The 17,309-nt window shown below is 34.1% G+C and overlaps 1 protein-coding gene across 7 annotated transcripts in view; it reads right to left on the bottom strand.

The window, feature by feature from the left end:
* Nucleotides 1-17,309, bottom strand: part of LOC132722921 (coiled-coil and C2 domain-containing protein 2A-like) — a 60,346-nt gene that overhangs the window by 26,270 nt on the left and 16,767 nt on the right. For all 7 annotated transcript variants that reach the window (XM_060707541.1, XM_060707539.1, XM_060707543.1 and 4 more), the window contains 16 exons: nt 16,841-17,015; nt 16,322-16,461; nt 15,485-15,619; nt 14,683-14,892; nt 14,093-14,149; nt 13,175-13,242; nt 12,639-12,779; nt 12,083-12,239; nt 11,713-11,817; nt 9,253-9,452; nt 8,270-8,362; nt 7,597-7,681; nt 6,885-7,038; nt 6,310-6,460; nt 3,815-3,953; nt 2,628-2,837 (listed from right to left, as the gene is read on the bottom strand). In XM_060707541.1, coding sequence (XP_060563524.1) covers nt 2,628-2,837; nt 3,815-3,953; nt 6,310-6,460; nt 6,885-7,038; nt 7,597-7,681; nt 8,270-8,362; nt 9,253-9,452; nt 11,713-11,817; nt 12,083-12,239; nt 12,639-12,779; nt 13,175-13,242; nt 14,093-14,149; nt 14,683-14,892; nt 15,485-15,619; nt 16,322-16,461; nt 16,841-17,015 — 2,220 coding nt within the window. The remainder of the gene's footprint in view (nt 1-2,627; nt 2,838-3,814; nt 3,954-6,309; nt 6,461-6,884; nt 7,039-7,596; nt 7,682-8,269; nt 8,363-9,252; nt 9,453-11,712; nt 11,818-12,082; nt 12,240-12,638; nt 12,780-13,174; nt 13,243-14,092; nt 14,150-14,682; nt 14,893-15,484; nt 15,620-16,321; nt 16,462-16,840; nt 17,016-17,309) is intronic.

A 17,309-nucleotide genomic window follows, 5' to 3' on the forward strand; every position in this document is an offset into this window, starting at 1 on the left:
ATACATTCCGTACATGTGAATTTGTCAAAACATCCAAAACATTTTTTGTAACGCTACATGAGAGCCTTTATCCTAATCGAAAATACCAGAGTTTAGCAGTAAATATTGTAGTGACAACACGGCCATTATCAAGGCTTTGCGCAAAATGAAACGATACATAATGTAGAATAAAATACAAGTATTTATGTCTTCAAAGTCAATACAATAATTCTTTTCCTTAATATTAAGTTTTTCTCAATTGATTACAGGAAGTAAGTGTGTTGTAAACAGTAGTTTTGCGATGATTGGTCAAAGTGGAGTAGTTTTCGTCTATCACAATATTCCGATTTCGATTATTCGAACCCATCGATTATTCGAAGTAAATATTCAGTCCCAGGCACTTCGAATAAACGGGGTTGGACTGTAGTATATAGTGAAAAAATCAACAAAGGGCCATAATTCTGTTAAATTTGGTCACAGTGAAAATTCCTTCCTTTACTACCATCTACACATTAAGGTTGTTCATCCCTGGAAGTTTAAGCAAAATCTGCCTACCGGTATAAGAGGAGTTGTGTTCACAAGATTTCGGGACATACGGACAGACGGACGGACGGACAGACGTGCGGACGGATGGACAGACAAGTGCAACGCTATATGCTCCCACATTGTGGGGGCATAAAAATATATCTTTACAAAGAAAAGTCTTTTTTTCAAAAAAGAAAAAGACAGTATTCACACTCAACCTATTGAATTTTTGTAACACATTTGCTCTGCATTGAATTTGGATCAGTGTATTTGAACATACAGATTTCCATATTAGAATAGAAAAATTTAGCAAACCAATAGGCAACAGCATAAAGCCTGGATAGACTACACGGATATGTAGGCAAGCCTGCCTCTATACTGGTGACAAAAACTAGTCATATTTGGTTCCAGCATGTTAATGGTTCAAAAAGAACAAGAAACATGGCAATGCCATGAAACCAGGTTTTCAATTATCACCATTGTAGATAAATATGTTGTATTTGAAATACAAATACAAGCAACAAACAATGTAACTATGTGCAATGTAAAACATGAATAATGTAGGAGGAATTGCCACTGAAGAAGTTTTCACTATAATATTATGTATAAGGAAAAAAACAAAGGGCCATAATTAGGTCAAAAACTATCCAATCACAAAACCCCGACAATATGTGCCAGGGTGCTTGATGACAAAGCTTCTGTGAAAGTTTGAACAAAATCCGTTGAGAAATGTAGGACGAGTTCAGCACAGAAGAATTTGTTCACTATAATTATATTGATAATTCTGTATAAATGAAAAACAAGTTACAAAGTAGACATGAAATAATATATCATATCTTTTTTAAATTACCTCCAAAGATGATATGACCTTTGACTGCCAAATCAAGTTAAAATCATGTAAACAGGATTTCAATGTTAATGTCACTGTGACCTTGACCTTGGAGCCAGCCATGCGGAACATGCGTTCTGCACGTCATCTTGATGTGGTAAACATTTGTCTGAAGTTTCATCAAAATTCTTCAAAGGGTTGAAGAGTTACAGAGCGGACAGGATTTTCAATGTTAATGTCACTGTGACCTTGACCTTGGAGCCAGCCATGCGGAACATGCGTTCTGCACGTCATCTTGATGTGGTAAACATTTGTCTGAAGTTTCATCAAAATTCTTCAAAGGGTTGAAGAGTTACAGAGCGGACACAATTTCGTTTGACGCCCGCAACAGGATTTTCAATGTTAATGTCACTGTGACCTTGACCTTGGAGCCAGCCATGCGGAACATGCGTTCTGCACGTCATCTTGATGTGGTAAACATTTGTCTGAAGTTTCATCAAAATTCTTCAAAGGGTTGAAGAGTTACAGAGCGGACAGGATTTTCAATGTTAATGTCACTGTGACCTTGACCTTGGAGCCAGCCATGCGGAACATGCGTTCTGCACGTCATCTTGATGTGGTAAACATTTGTCTGAAGTTTCATCAAAATTCTTCAAAGGGTTGAAGAGTTACAGAGCGGACAGGATTTTCAATGTTAATGTCACTGTGACCTTGACCTTGGAGCCAGCCATGCGGAACATGCGTTCTGCACGTCATCTTGATGTGGTAAACATTTGTCTGAAGTTTCATCAAAATTCTTCAAAGGGTTGAAGAGTTACAGAGCGGACACAATTTCGTTTGACGCCCGCAACAGGATTTTCAATGTTAATATCACTGTGACCTTGACCTTGGAGCCAGCCATGCGGAACATGCGTTCTGCACGTCATCTTGATGTGGTAAACATTTGTCTGAAGTTTCATCAAAATTCTTCAAAGGGTTGAAAGAGTTACAGAGCGGACAGGATTTTCAATGTTAATGTCACTGTGACCTTGACCTTGGAGCCAGCCATGCGGAACATGCGTTCTGCACGTCATCTTGATGTGGTAAACATTTGTCTGAAGTTTCATCAAAAATTCTTCAAAGGGTTGAAGAGTTACAGAGCGGACACAATTTCGTTTGACGCCCGCCCATCCGCCCATCCGCCCAGCGCCCATCCGCCCAGCCGCCCAGCCGCCCATCCGCCCATCCGCCCGCCATACCCCAATCTAATAACCAGGATTTTCAAAATTGAAAACCTGGTTAATAAGATACATACTGTAAAAGTATCTCTAGGTATTTCTCGATCATATGCTGGCACCATCTTATAATTTCTAAACTCTTGAACTTCTTCATCTCGTAACTGTAGCAACTGAAACCTTCTATTCATTACAAGTTCATCATATGTGACAAAGTCAAACTCTTCCATCAGCTGCTCTAACCGGAAATATTCAGTCGGTGATAGTAATGCCGAGTCCCCTGATTTACCCTGTAACAGTACAAAAGTTTTAGTAAGTATTTGATTATAGCATCTTTATAAAACAATCTTGACAAGAGCCATGTCAACATGGCCATCCCTCGCCGAATGTGTTTGCTCATTGGAAGAATGTATATGTAGTAGAGCAGAATAATTCAATTTTAAGAGATCTTTTTGTAGGCTGAAGTGATTACAGATTTGAAACCTATGTGAATACTGATGGCTGAAAAAAACAAAGGGCAATGACTGAAAAATAATGCAGGGTAGGTTATAATTCTTGTGTGCTGCACTCCTCCTCAATGAGATCTATCCACCTATGAAGTTTCATGTTGATATCTCAAAGGCTTTTTTAGTAATGTTCTGGACAAAAATTAAGCATGAAAAATAACAAAGGACAATAACTGAAAAATAATGCAGGGTAGGTTATCATTCTTATGTGCTGCACTCCTCCTCAATGAGATCTATCCACCTATGAAGTTTCATGTTGATATCTCGTAAGCTTTTTGAGTTATGCTCTGGACAAAATGCATGAAAAATAACAAAGGGCAATGACTCAAAAATTATTATGAGAATAGTTATCATTCTTGTGCACACCATTCCTCCTCAATATGATCTATCCACCTTTGAAGTTTTAAGTTGATATCTCAAATACTTTTTGAGATATGCTCTGGACAAAAATGTCGGATGGAAGGAGACTATTTCTATATCACCCGCCGCCTTTCGGCGAGGGATAAAAATCTATTCTGATTAAAGTTTCTTATAACCATATAATCTATATCAGTATTTCATATAAATAACAAACCTAGCCAAAATGCTGCCATACTTTTAAACTGAATATCATTTCATTGAGTAATAAATTCTACAGCATCGTCTATGTTTCATATATCAATAATGAAACCTTTTTAAAAAAGGTATATGAAAATAACCATATTTGTATGTGTTTTAAAAAACTATGGTAAAAGCTGAGAGAAAATGTATTATTAATATACCCTAAGAATATAAACGATATCAGCGTTGCTGGGATCATTTGGGTCAAGTCTCGAATTATGAAACCATTCAGCAAGTTTCTTTAAATCCATCACACCTGTTGCCCCAATTGCTGCAAGAGGATCCATCTTCTTCATGTGACTAGAAATATACATAGAGAATATTGAATGAGTGTAGATTCAATACTGAATTAATTAAACAAAATTTTATTATGCGAACCTTTGGCAAGCATGATATAATTTTATTCAATGAGTTCATTAAATTTAGTTTATACTTGCATGCAGGGCCATTGTCGATGGTCCGGTCGATTGGGCCTTGGCCGGACCAATATTTTAGCCAAATATGTCTGGTCATTAGCGGAAAAAAACAACTACAAAATAACAACAAACATCAAAAACAAAAGCGCGCGTCACTGATAAGCAATTTGACACTTAACTGGCCCCTTATGCAAGGCACGGTAATTGATTAAATTTAACTGCTGTTCACATAGAAGTATTTAATACAAAAAGTTTAACATATTATGATATCATGACCTGTGACACAGTTCCATCGGAACCAAACCAACCAAAATTATTTTTGTTTTCAAAACAAATGACGGCAATATGTTTTTGGCTAATTCAGATAAAATCACTCTGGTCAAATGATTATTAAGCTTAAACCATTGTGATACTACTGTTTTTGTATGTAATATTTCTCGTATTTGTATATTTATAATTATCAGATTAAAATGAAGAATTATAACAACATCAATTGTTTATTTTTCATTTGTCAAATATCAATTATTCATGTTATGTACAAATGTCCGTCCGTTATGCGATTGGTAGTCAACACTTCAAACGCACAGATCTTTATAAACAAGAGGGCCATGATGGCCCTGAGGTCGCTCACCTGTATTTAGGCCCCCGGAGCAGGGCTAATTTAAACCCCAGGGCTTTTATTTGAACAACCTTGGAAGACACTCATTAGAAGATGTTTCATGATGTTAAGTTTTTACTACACACATATAATGAAAAACAATGACCTCCCCCCCCCCCTTTGGCAGGGCCAATTTTAACCCAAGGGCTTTTATTTGAACAAACTTGGTAGACACCCACAAAAAGATGTTTCCTGCAATCTAACCTCTAGCTCATTGGGTTTTTTAAAAGAAGATTTTTTAAGTTTTTACTATACACATATAGTTAAAAACAATGACACCTCTGGGGCGGGGCCAGTTTTAGCCCCAGGGCTGTTATTTGAACAAACTTTGTAGACACTTACTAGAAGATGTTTCATGCTTAATATCTAAACTCTAGCTATTTGGGTTTTTTCAAAGAAGATTTTTAAGTTTTTGCCATACACAAATAAGGAAAATCAATGACCCCCAGGGCGGGGCCAATTTTGACCCCAGGGCTTTTATTTGAACAAACTTTGTAGACACTCACTAGAAGATGTTTCATGCTTAATATCTACACTCTAGCTATTTGGGTTTTTTCAAAGAAGATTTTTTAAGTTTTTGCTATACACATATAAGGAAAATCAATGACCCCCGGGGACGGGCCAATTTTGACCCCAGGGCTTTTATTTGAACAAACTTTGTAGAACACCCATTAGCACATGTTTCATGCTAAATATCTTAGCTCTAGCTCTTTGGGTTCTTTAAAAGAAGATTTTTTAAGTTTTTACTATATGCATATAGGGAAAATCAATGACCCCCGGGGCGGGGCCAATTTTGACCCCAGGGCTTTTATTTGAACAAACTTGGTAGACACTTACTAGATGGTGTTTCATGCTAAATATCTTAGCTCTAGCTCCATGGGTTCTTTAAAAGAAGATTTTTTAAGTTTTTACTATATATATATAGGGAAAATCAATGACCCCCTGGGGCGGGGCCAATTTTGACCCCAGGGCTTTTATTTGAACAAACTTGGTAGACACTTACTAGAAGATGTTTCATGCCAAATATCTTAGCTCTAGCTCTTTGGGTTTTTTAAAAGAAGATATTTAAAGTTTTTTCTTTCGGTTGCCATGGCAACCAGAGTTCTGCATGGAATTAAATTCTTTGAACAATTTTTAAAGGTGACCACCAAAGGAACATTCCTGTGAAGTTTGGTTGAAATTGGCTTAGTGGTTTATGAGGAGATGTCATCTAAAGTAAAAGTTTACGGACGGCCGGACGCCGGACGAAAAGCGATCACAAAAGCTCACCCTGTCACTTTGTGACAGGTGAGCTAAAAATAAGTGACACATGCCAAAATAATATGTACTAGCGGAAGACTGTAAACTGTGCCAAATATAGGGGAAAACACTCCTGAGAGCATCCTAGAATAAAAAATTTCATGGGGAGCATGGTTCACCTCTAGAACCACTATTTGCTGCATGAATCACAAAATCGTGACAACGGGCCTGGCATGGCATCCCTTACATTGACAGCTTTTAAAATATCACCAATAATTGTACAAGATATTTTAGGCAGTACAACATTAACTCAAGAAACAAAACTTAACCATAATTATCTTACTTAAACATGCTGGTAATATTTGATGTGGCAGCAGCAGGTACGAGGGCACGGCCATGTTCATCCACTGCCCAAGCTATACTAAACGTTAGCACACCAGTTGTCATCAAGGTCAATAACTCCTCACCTCCTTTCCCAAATGTAAACGGCAAACCTTAAATATAGATAATAAACAATATCACTATTATCCTTCAATCACAACCACAAAGCTATCATAATTTCATCAACACTTTAATCACTTTCTTTCCTAACATACTTGCAGAATTGTATTATCTTTTCCTAAAATTTCAGTTTATTTAGATCTGTCCATTGTATAATATCTAACTTTAAATCCTTAACATGGTGGAACTAAAAATGACCAACCTTTGACTTTAGAACAGTGAAAGGCCATCCTGCACATACAGTCTAACCACATCCCATACTGTTTACAGCTTTATTTTTTCTGCATGGATATGTAGTCTGTCTATGTTTTATACTGGTGGAAAACACTGATCAATATCAGTTCCCAACTTTCAACATGTTTATTTTGCCGAGGACTTATTTTTTATTATACAGAAGCACATTATAAATTAACTTACCGCTGCCAACTCCTTCATGACTGTGATTAATTCTGTGATCACTGCTGAACTCTAGATCCTCTAATTGTACTGATAGTGAAGTGACGCTCGTGTCTGGTATAGGGGCACATAACTCTGCCATCAGACTACTGCTTAAACCTACAGTTTCATACACCTACAAATGGGATACAACATCAATAAAACATATAGGTGTATAAAATTGTATGTAACAAAGCTAGACAAAATGAAATATTAGAGTCATTTATATGTAAGCATTTTACTGGATGTAGCAGAAGCTGTAAAGACATTTTAATCTGATACAAATATTTAAGGAAAAAACTGAAACTGACCAGATATATCTCGCAACTGCTTTTTATAGACATGCAAGAACTTCATTTTGCTTAAACTTACAATAAATCACTTGTCAAATGTTGGAAAAACCTTTACTTAACAATTTGAGGATGCTGTTAAAGAGCTAATTAAGTAATACAGTTGGCCCTGTTACTATAAGATTTTAAATGGCCAAGTGGTTAACATGTCAGACAAATAATGGAAGGATCAATATCCGTATGAGTTCAAATCCCGTTAGGGTCGAGCTGTGGTTTTCTTGAGCAAGAACATTAACACTCATTGCTCAGTACTGCTTGGTTCCTGGAACGGATTCAAGAGTTTGTCTATAAGCAACTAAAATAAAATCTGTAAAAACCAAGACTTTAAGAATGATCAGTATTACCTGAAAAGCTATACTTTCTGGCCATTGTAGAATCTTCATATTGTAAATTTGACCATAATTCACCTTGAAATCCTGGGTCAAAGGTCTGTAATCAGATAAATTATCATACAATTATACAAATAAATAAATTAATGCCTTGTTATTCATCATACTTCATGTTGATCACGATGAATGCTGACAATTTCAATTTAAATTCAAAATTGTTCAAAGAAGACATACAAAGGTTATTTATCGTGAAAACTCCTGAATTCAGACTGATTTAATCTATTTTAAGAATCTATAATTAGTTATTATTTAAGGCAGATGATAACTAATTTAGGATAAAATTTGATTGGCTTGTTCCAATGTTAAATTAATGAGGAGCCAATACTAACCAAAATAGTGATTAGAGCTATTGAAGTCAATCTGTTGACCAAATGAGATACGTGTAATTTGATCTAGAGATCTGACTGAGTATTAGACAATATCATAATACAATGTAATTGATTTGAATCACATTATAGACAGTTAAAAAATAATTACTCATAATAAAAACACATAAATTGGTAAATAATAACTTATAGCTTCTGTCTTGAACAAACTTTACCTTCAAACTCAAATATTTACTATCATAAGATGACTAAATGTTTTTACTCATTTTGCTTCATATTTCAAACAGGAAAAAGACACTTACTTGGAATTAGTCCTTGACACTTCTTTATTGTTGAACAAAATTTTCACAAACACTTTACATTTAGATACATCATCCCTTCTCCTCTGTTCTCCACTGAAATAAAATTCAACATAATTCATTTACACATTTATACAAATCATTTGAACATCATAATAAAACAAGTTGTCAACTAGAGTCAAACTTTCAATGATCTATTTATTATCGCTCTTTTGATATCTTTATATTCTACTCAAGAGAATAGATGTAAATCGAGTCTAAGACACCCTGACCACTGTATGGAGAACTACTATTTCATATGGCCACCTTCTAGAATAGGCAAGCATCTCAAAATTAACACTGGCTTTCACAAAGATAGCTGGCTAATCTCCTCATTTCACAAGTGGAATTTGAAACCATAGCAATGAAGAGAGTGAGTATGAAGAGCCCAACCTTACTCTGCCACCATAATAAATAAAGACAGCTTGTAACCTCACTTTTTCATCATATTCTATTATTAAATCAGTGAAGCTTGTGAAAATCTAAGTTTCTATGTAAAACATTATTTTTGCTATCATTTTATGTTTATGTTCTAAATAAATATTATTCAAAGTGTATAAAGCTATATTTCTGCTGCCTGCAGTTTACAATATTTTTGTTTGAATTTTGAAATCAAATAATTCTAAATTGCCTGTATAAAAGAAATTATGTATGTGCATATGATTTCTTTATGAGCAAATAGTGCAAGCTGCAAACCATTTCTATATGGGTAAAACCCTACTTAGCAGCATAATATTTTGTTCCAGAAAACTTTATTCTGTTTACATTTTTTTACAGTATTTATATGTGTTAAATAAAAAACAACATTCTATTAAACACCTCTTTCGTTAATTGACCATTAGATTAGGGAAAAACATAATTTCACAGATTTTATAACAAAAAATTCATTACATATAACTTTATACTCTTTTAAGCTGTGATAAAATAACAAAATCTTTTCCATGTACCTGGGACATTCTGTTGTTGGTGTTATTGAAGCAGTGTTAGATAATTCAAGATCTAGTTTGGGTTCACCAGGTCTCCGTCTACTCTCTAATGCCTTTGCCTTCACCTTTTCTCTGACAGTATTTTCATCAAATTGTTCCGGAAGTTCCGGTTGAGTTAGGTCGGCCTCGTCTAAAGTTTCCTGGTCTTTTCTCTGAGCTTCCTGGAATAAAAACACCATCGTAAATAAATAACAATTCTGTTCTGTGAGCAGGAAACTAAATAACATATCAATGAAAATGTTGCAATTTCTGTAAATAACACAATGAATAAATATTATTCGAGGAGTTTATTATTCAGATGATTTTACAGTAAGTTTACATCTAAAATTTTGTTTATATGCAAAAGTTAGTGTCAAAGATGTACATCTCAAACCTTATGCACAAAATCAATTTTATCCATCTGCTTTTTGGTCAGTTGCAGATTTTTTAGCAGTAGATGACATTGTTGTTTATGACATTGTTTAACCCCTTACCTCATATAGACGTGTTTTGACCACTTTTCACCCCCCTCAAACAGTGAAAAAATGCCCTATTTTGGCCCCAAACACTGTTTTTCATTTGAGATATGTTGATAAAAAAAGTGACCATTTTTTAGGCACGCCCCCCCCCCCCCCCCCCATCAAAAAGGTATATCAGGGGGTTGGCAGATTGGGGATCTGCCCCTTCTATTTTGGGGGTTTGAAGGGGGCAGGTGCCCTCCTCATCGCCAAGAAAGTTTTGGACATGTGACAGGCTAAAGAAATGGCCTCATGTCAATCATAAGGTAACCTGTAACCAACGCTGAAAAGCCATTTACTCTTTCTCAATCTATTGAGAAGTTGCAGTTCTTTGAAATCAGTTTTGATGGAAAAAAACAATGCAAAATAGTTATTTTTGGCAATTTTGAGATGTCCCCCGTTGCCAATGTTACAGGAAATTTAAGATTGAGCATGCTGTTACAGAGGCTATGGTCTAGTCAACATTTGTGCCAAGTTTCATCAGTATTGAAGCATTTTTCATAGTTTCATAGCAGTTTGAACTTGTGACAGGAGGCTTTTCCTTATTTGTTTTTGTCACATTAAGCAATATACAGTAGAACTTCGGTAAGTTGAAGTTGAAAGAACTGGCGTAAAAACTTCGACACATCGGGACTTTGACTCATGAATAGGTCTCAATTGATGACAAAATTTCGAGCCGTTTATGTATACAAGCAAGTTACAAAAGGCGTAACAAAAGGAAAGGGAGATAACTGACCCAGCTTATAGTAAATATATCCCCGTGTGATTATCACGTGACACCGGGTCACTGAAGTTCTCAAATGAAAGTCGTTCTTATTGTTTACCTTCAAATACCACTACAGAAATTTGAATGGTAACAATTAAAGCACTTTATCACACATTTAAATGCAAACAAAGGCTGTTAGAAAGCAAGGCTATGTAATTAACACCTGTCACACAAATTGATCGGAAATCATCTTCGCGTCTAGAAAAGGTGTGAAAAAAGTCTTGAGATCGAAGTTGTCAAAATAATTGAAGGACTTTGACTTATTTGTGATAAATAGTACTTGATTTATTCTATACAGACCTCTAAAAAAGTTCGACACATCGAAAAATTCGACACATAAAATTTTGACTCATATATAGGTTTTTATAAGGAATATATAGGGGAAAAAAATCGAGACTTCATTTTACTTCGACACATCGAGAAAATCGACTTATCGAAGTTCGACACATAGAAGTTCTACTGTACTTGTTAACAAGAATTGTCGGAGGGCAGTAACACTCGACTATTCGAAAAGTTGTCACAAATGTGTTTCATTGAGTATAATAATGCTTACCTATATGAATACATAAAATTGTCTGAAAAGGTACAAAGGCTTGTTATTAAGATGTTTTATCGAGTTAATCACTATTTTATTATTATGAATGCATAAAGTTGTTCCAAAAAAGGCACAAACCCTTCAGTAGTTATGGAGATATTTGCTTACATGCAAAAACTTAACCAAGAATTTCTAAGTAGAAAGAGGGGCATAATTATGCTAAAAAGCAAATCAGAGTTATAGGACTTGTGCCAATCATGTAAGATAATCACAGAGAACAAGTGTGTGAAGTTTCAATCCATTCCCTTCAGTAGTTATGGAGATACCAGCTTGCACACAAAAACTTAACCAAGAATTTCTAAGTCGAAAAAGGGGCATAATTATGCAAAAAAGCAAACAGAGTTATGGGACTTGTGCCAATCATGTTAGATAATCACAAAGAACAAGTGTGTGAAGTTTCAATGCATTCCCTTCAGTAGTTATGGAGATACCAGCTTGCACGCAAAAACTTAACCACAGGGACGCCGACGCCGACAAATGGGTGACTGCATTAGCTCGATTATTCTGCGAATAGTCGAGCTAAAAATATTTCAAAGGAAAAAAAACAACTAGACTCAACCCACCTCATTGTAGTCCTCTAGTCCTGACCCACCCGATAGGGCACTGGCACTACTTTGCCTTGATCCCTTTCTACCTCTTAATTTCCTTAACCTCTTCTCAGCATCTTTCTGTTTTAATAAAGAATAGAAAAAATATAACCTTTTCTAATATATTCAACACTACAAAATCAAATGAAGAACATCACTGTTAATATTAATTGCGAATTGTAAATACATGTTAATATGTGCAATCTATATACCTCATGCAGTTTAAACTTTAAGATCCATAAATCTCGTGCAGGATGAATTTTGAAATCTACAGAGCTAAAAATTTACCCACTGAACCAGTCAGGCAGACACATTATCAAATGATATATGATTCAATGAGATTTACCTTGGCTTGCTGTTGTTTTTGATATTTGGTAATGTCCTCCTCATAAGATAACATTTTATGTTTGTAATCTCTCTCATGCTCATCTCTTAATTCTTCCACCTCTTCCTCAAGTTCTAGTTTCCACACAGCCTGATCCTGTGTCTTGTCCACCTCTTGTCTGTAATGTATAAGACATAACAAATATATTGTAATATAAGTGTCAATGTGATATAACATTACATATACAATGTCTAGAATTCTTTTTTGTTCATGTTTATACTTTAACTATGAGAGTATTGTGAAAGTTTATATTTAGAGCCGCACCATGACAAAACCAACATAATGTGTCTGCGACCAGCATGGATCCAGACCAGCCTGCGCTTCCACACAGTCTGATCAGGATCCATGCTGGTCGCTATCAGTTTCTCTACTTGTTAAAGGGTTTGTAAGCAAACAGCATGGATCCTGATCAGAATTTGCGGATGCGCAGGCTGGTGTTAGTAATATTGCATCTGAAAAAACAACAACAAAAAAAACTAAGACAAAACAACAAAAGAGAATATAAGTAAACACTTACTTTCTTATCTGCAGTTTGACAGGTGTGTTAGTGAATCTCTGAAGGTCTCTCTGGGCTCTAATTTCCTTCCATGTATGTATGATATTCTTTAATAAATTCCTGTCCGACTTCTCTTCTCTATCACGCTGTAATCTTGCCTGTCTATTTTACAATACAAAGTCATTATTTTATATAAGTCAATTTTGTTACACAGTAAAATATATTGATGTAAAAAAAAATGGCGGAAATGTATCATATTGAATATACATGAACCTGCTGAATTAGTGCAAAGGATTAATTCTTTGAATTTGGAACAGTTCATTTAAATTTTAAGATATTTCTTTAAATTAAGGGGCCATCAACATAGAGCCAAGTCAAGTAGCAAAACTGTTAAGTAAAATAAGGCAACAAAATATCCCAGTCATCACTTTGAGTGTAATTACTTTTGCCAGATTTTTCAGATTTCAAATTTTACTCATTCACAAAATAATCAATAAGTAAATACTCATTGCACTAAAAACTTATCTGGAGCCGTGTTGTATATTTAGAACATTTACCTGATTTCTGTCTTGTATTCTTGAAGTCTTCTTTCATAGTTAGATCTGTCAGTCAGGGTATGTTCACTCTAAAATAACAGACAAAATCAGAATTTATTAAATAGTTACAAAATTGTTGCTCATTGACACAAATACGTAATTGTCGAAATTTGGTTTTTGATACAATGCGCAGAAGAAACACTTAAAAATTCAATATGTTAAAGAAAATAAAAAGAAATACAACCCCACCCCCACATAAATTTTTTTCTACATGCAACTATGAAAATAAGACTTGATGGTTATTTTGGCAGGTTCAGTGTTTAATTCATTCTATCCCTAGTACTGACATTTTCAAACTTCATAGTTACAGTACCTTTAAATTAAATTTGTAAGTACAAAATGGATACAGCAATAAACATTAACAGCTTTTCATACATACATAAAATACTTTTAAAACAATTGCAAGTGAGCTACATTTAGTATGTGCAAATTAAAATTTCTTAGGCTCACAAAAATTTGCAAGTGATGAGAAAAAGTTAAACTTTTTTTTTTTTTTTTGGTCTTACGTCACATCGACACAGTATAGGTCATATCGCGATATTCCAGCCTTACTGGTGGAGGAAGACCTCAGGTGCCCACCCGTGCATTATTTCAGGCACGAACGGGCACTTGAGTAGAATCACCGATGTTCCTTAAGCTAGAAAGTTAAACTTAAGCCCAAGAAAAAAGTGGAATCAACAGAATAATACATATGTTAGCAGTGACTGTACCACTTTGTAATTTTGATGTCTAGAAATTGACAACAACGACTATTGGCCTCAGCAGTTTATTCCTATATATTAAAACAACAAAGTGTAAAGTTACTAATGAAATCAGATAAAATATATAAGACTTGATCTTATTCTAAAGATAACTTGAGAAACAAGGAGAAATAATTACCCTATGAGCTGCTATATGATCTTGTAGATGTAATGCAGAATCCTTTAATGCCCTCAGCTGTAATATGAAAATATATATATTGTCATTAAGCATTGTATATTAAAATATATTTTCGTTCTTTTTCTATGTTATAGTTAGACGCTAATAAGAACAAATTAAACAGCTGAAAATATGTAGAAGAAACTGTAGCTGTTTAAGATGTTTGATTTTTTTATGTCTAACTTAGTCGCAGACCTACTTTTTGTAGGCACTCATAGTATATTTTTTTAGATAGACAAAACTTTTAAATGAATATTATTAAAGTCATTTTAATGATATTATGCAAAATAGACTGTAAGAAATTTTCAAATTTAGGCTTTCTCATTTGACAAAAAAGTAAAACAAAAGCTATCAAATTATTCACACTAACATAACAAATTATTCACACTAACATGCCTCACTTTTATAAAGGACTTGCCCTACATATTCTAATGATATCAGAGTCTTAAAAAATATAGACAAAAGAAACCTTGTCGTATTAAAGCAAAGACTTAAAGTCACATAACTTGATCAACCAGTTCAAGCATATATCGCAACTAGCAAACACTCACCTTCTGACCCAAATACTCTGTCATATTTTTCTTTTGTCGTATGACATACTGTTGATACATCTGAGTGAGTTTCTGTGCAAGGACATGTTCTCTACTGTATAAATGATGGTGGGAGAAACATATCTGGTTAATATCAACATCAAGTTGATACTGTCCTCCGCCCTCTGTCGTACCGTCTATATATCGGTTGTCAAACTCTCTCATTATTGCCTGCAATACACATCATATTTTTCTTTACATTTCCAAAGACATTTTACTTTTAATATTTTTTGGTTGCTTTTCAAATTTGGCCAACTTTAACTGGGATGCCACTTCAGGCATTTTTCCAAGCATATTCTGTTACAGAGGCTATCTGGATACTTGCTCCTTGCAAAAGATCAATTTCAAAGTAATACTGACCTATTTTCTGCGGAAAAGACGTGTAAGTAAAATGTTGAAGCCCATATGTTTTGGAGTAAGAACATGTACTAAAAAATTTCATTCTGTCGCACTAAAAATGCTGAAAACCTTAAAAATGTCCTGAGCTTTATGTATCTTAACAACATAATCTGTTGAGAACCTTACTAAGACAAGGATCTTCAAAAGACTTTTTCCAAGGGCCAGGGTAACATTGTTTCTATTTCAACCAAGCAATATTTAACAAAAATAGACTTTAAATTAAAAATGAAGAAATTTAGAAGGCAATGCTTACAATACATTTTAAGAGATGAAACAATTGCTGGCATTCAAATAAATAAAGTTATTATTCTGGATAATAATTTGTTTAAAATGTTTCATTATATAATGTAAAAATGTTGTCTACCTTCTTATAGACAGTCTGTAGATATGGTTCCACCTCTTCTGTTACTGGAGGTCTAGAGGGCATAACCTTTAATGGATCTGGTAATGCCAGCAGTTTACCATCCTCACCAAACCATTTCTTAGCTGATTCATGTCCCTATAAATAGACAATGTTTGCTGTATTATTCATTAAAATTTGCAAATAATGTGATCAAATTGATATAAAAAAAAAAAGAGTTTATAAAAAAAGTGTCACTTTTTGCTATCTGTTATAATGATGAAATTAAAATTCTATAAATAACAGATTTACTGAATATTATTAAAAATTACTATCAATATCAATTATTATCAATAACACACCTGAAATAATTTCATATAAACTTAAAGGCACATTAATTGACAACAAATGCCTTAAAACATAATGTATTTAGAGAGTTTTAATGTTTTATCATCTGCAATATTTCTCATACAAACAGAAGGCTGACTTATACATTATCCAACAAAACAATATAACTTGCATATGTGAGACCTTAGTAATCAATATCTTTACATGTCATGATGTCAATTCAATATATACCATGACATTACTTTTGTACCAGCATGATAAAAGAATTCACACTTTTATTACACATTTTTAACATCTTAATGTTAGAACCAAAATAAATATTACCTGTAACACATATTTTATCAGTGATTAAAAGATTAAAATATGTATGTGAAAGATAAAACAACTTATTATTCCCGGAAGTAAATTGAATTATTTCCTTGTCATTGCTCAAAGTAAATTTCAATGACTGATAAAATATATATATCAATCATAAGTGTTTTTTAAACTAATATATGTATAAAATTTGTGTACCTTTTCACCCTCTTTTAGAAGCCTGTGTTCCATTCTGTTTTGGTTCCAGCCTGAGGTTGAAGGCCGGGTACCGACGTAGAATCCTTCTTCCTCCAAACGCCTCACTTCCATCTCCTTCGCAACTTTATCTGTTGCCGGAACTTTATAAGACAAACAAACATTCTTACAAATAACAAGATGTGTCACATATGATGTTGAAAAGTTAACTGACAAAAGTAATTGTTCAACTGAAGAAAGAAAGGTCTTAACAAAGTACTTACAGGGTATTAATTGAGCAATATCTACTGAAATATTTTTACAAAATTTATAATTCTTTCAATAATCTTATGGTTGAATCTCACATATTGTAACCTAGAATGTCTCCATTATTTATAACACATAAATATTGTATGTTAAGTCGTAAACATAATAAATTGTTCCAGAACAAAATATTACGCTGCTATTTCAGATAGGGTTTTAACCATTTAGCAACAATTTCAATATTTTCACAATATAAAATTTTAGACAATTAACACTCACTTTCTGCACTAGATGGATAGAAATAGATCAAATCTTCTTTTCGAACCACCTCATCTGGGTCAGGGTATTCAGCTTTAGACATTACAGTGAGAGCGTACCCAATATCTTCCTCCTCATCTTGTGGAATCAATGGCTGTTCATCTTCAGATTTACCAGGTTTTGGTTCACCTTCACCCTGAAAAAACAAAAGCTCTTATCTCAGTGATATATACAACAAAACTAGATATGTGACCATACGACACTGATGCCGCTACAGAAAGACAGCATGACAGACAGATTGAAACATGCAAATCTAAAAACTGTCTCCACCCTAGGTAGTGGCACAATAAAAAAAATAACGGAGAAAATGACAAACTAGTATTTTGACTCTTATTGAATTGCACTCTAGCTATGTCTAGTATTCCACTACAAAATTTTTTAACTCGATAATCCTTTTTTACCACTGTTTATCCTTATTTTTTTCTTAAGT

Source organism: Ruditapes philippinarum, unplaced genomic scaffold, assembly GCF_026571515.1.
Source record: "Ruditapes philippinarum isolate M1 unplaced genomic scaffold, ASM2657151v2 ctg2494_1_1_1_1, whole genome shotgun sequence".
NCBI lineage: Eukaryota > Metazoa > Mollusca > Bivalvia > Venerida > Veneridae > Ruditapes > Ruditapes philippinarum.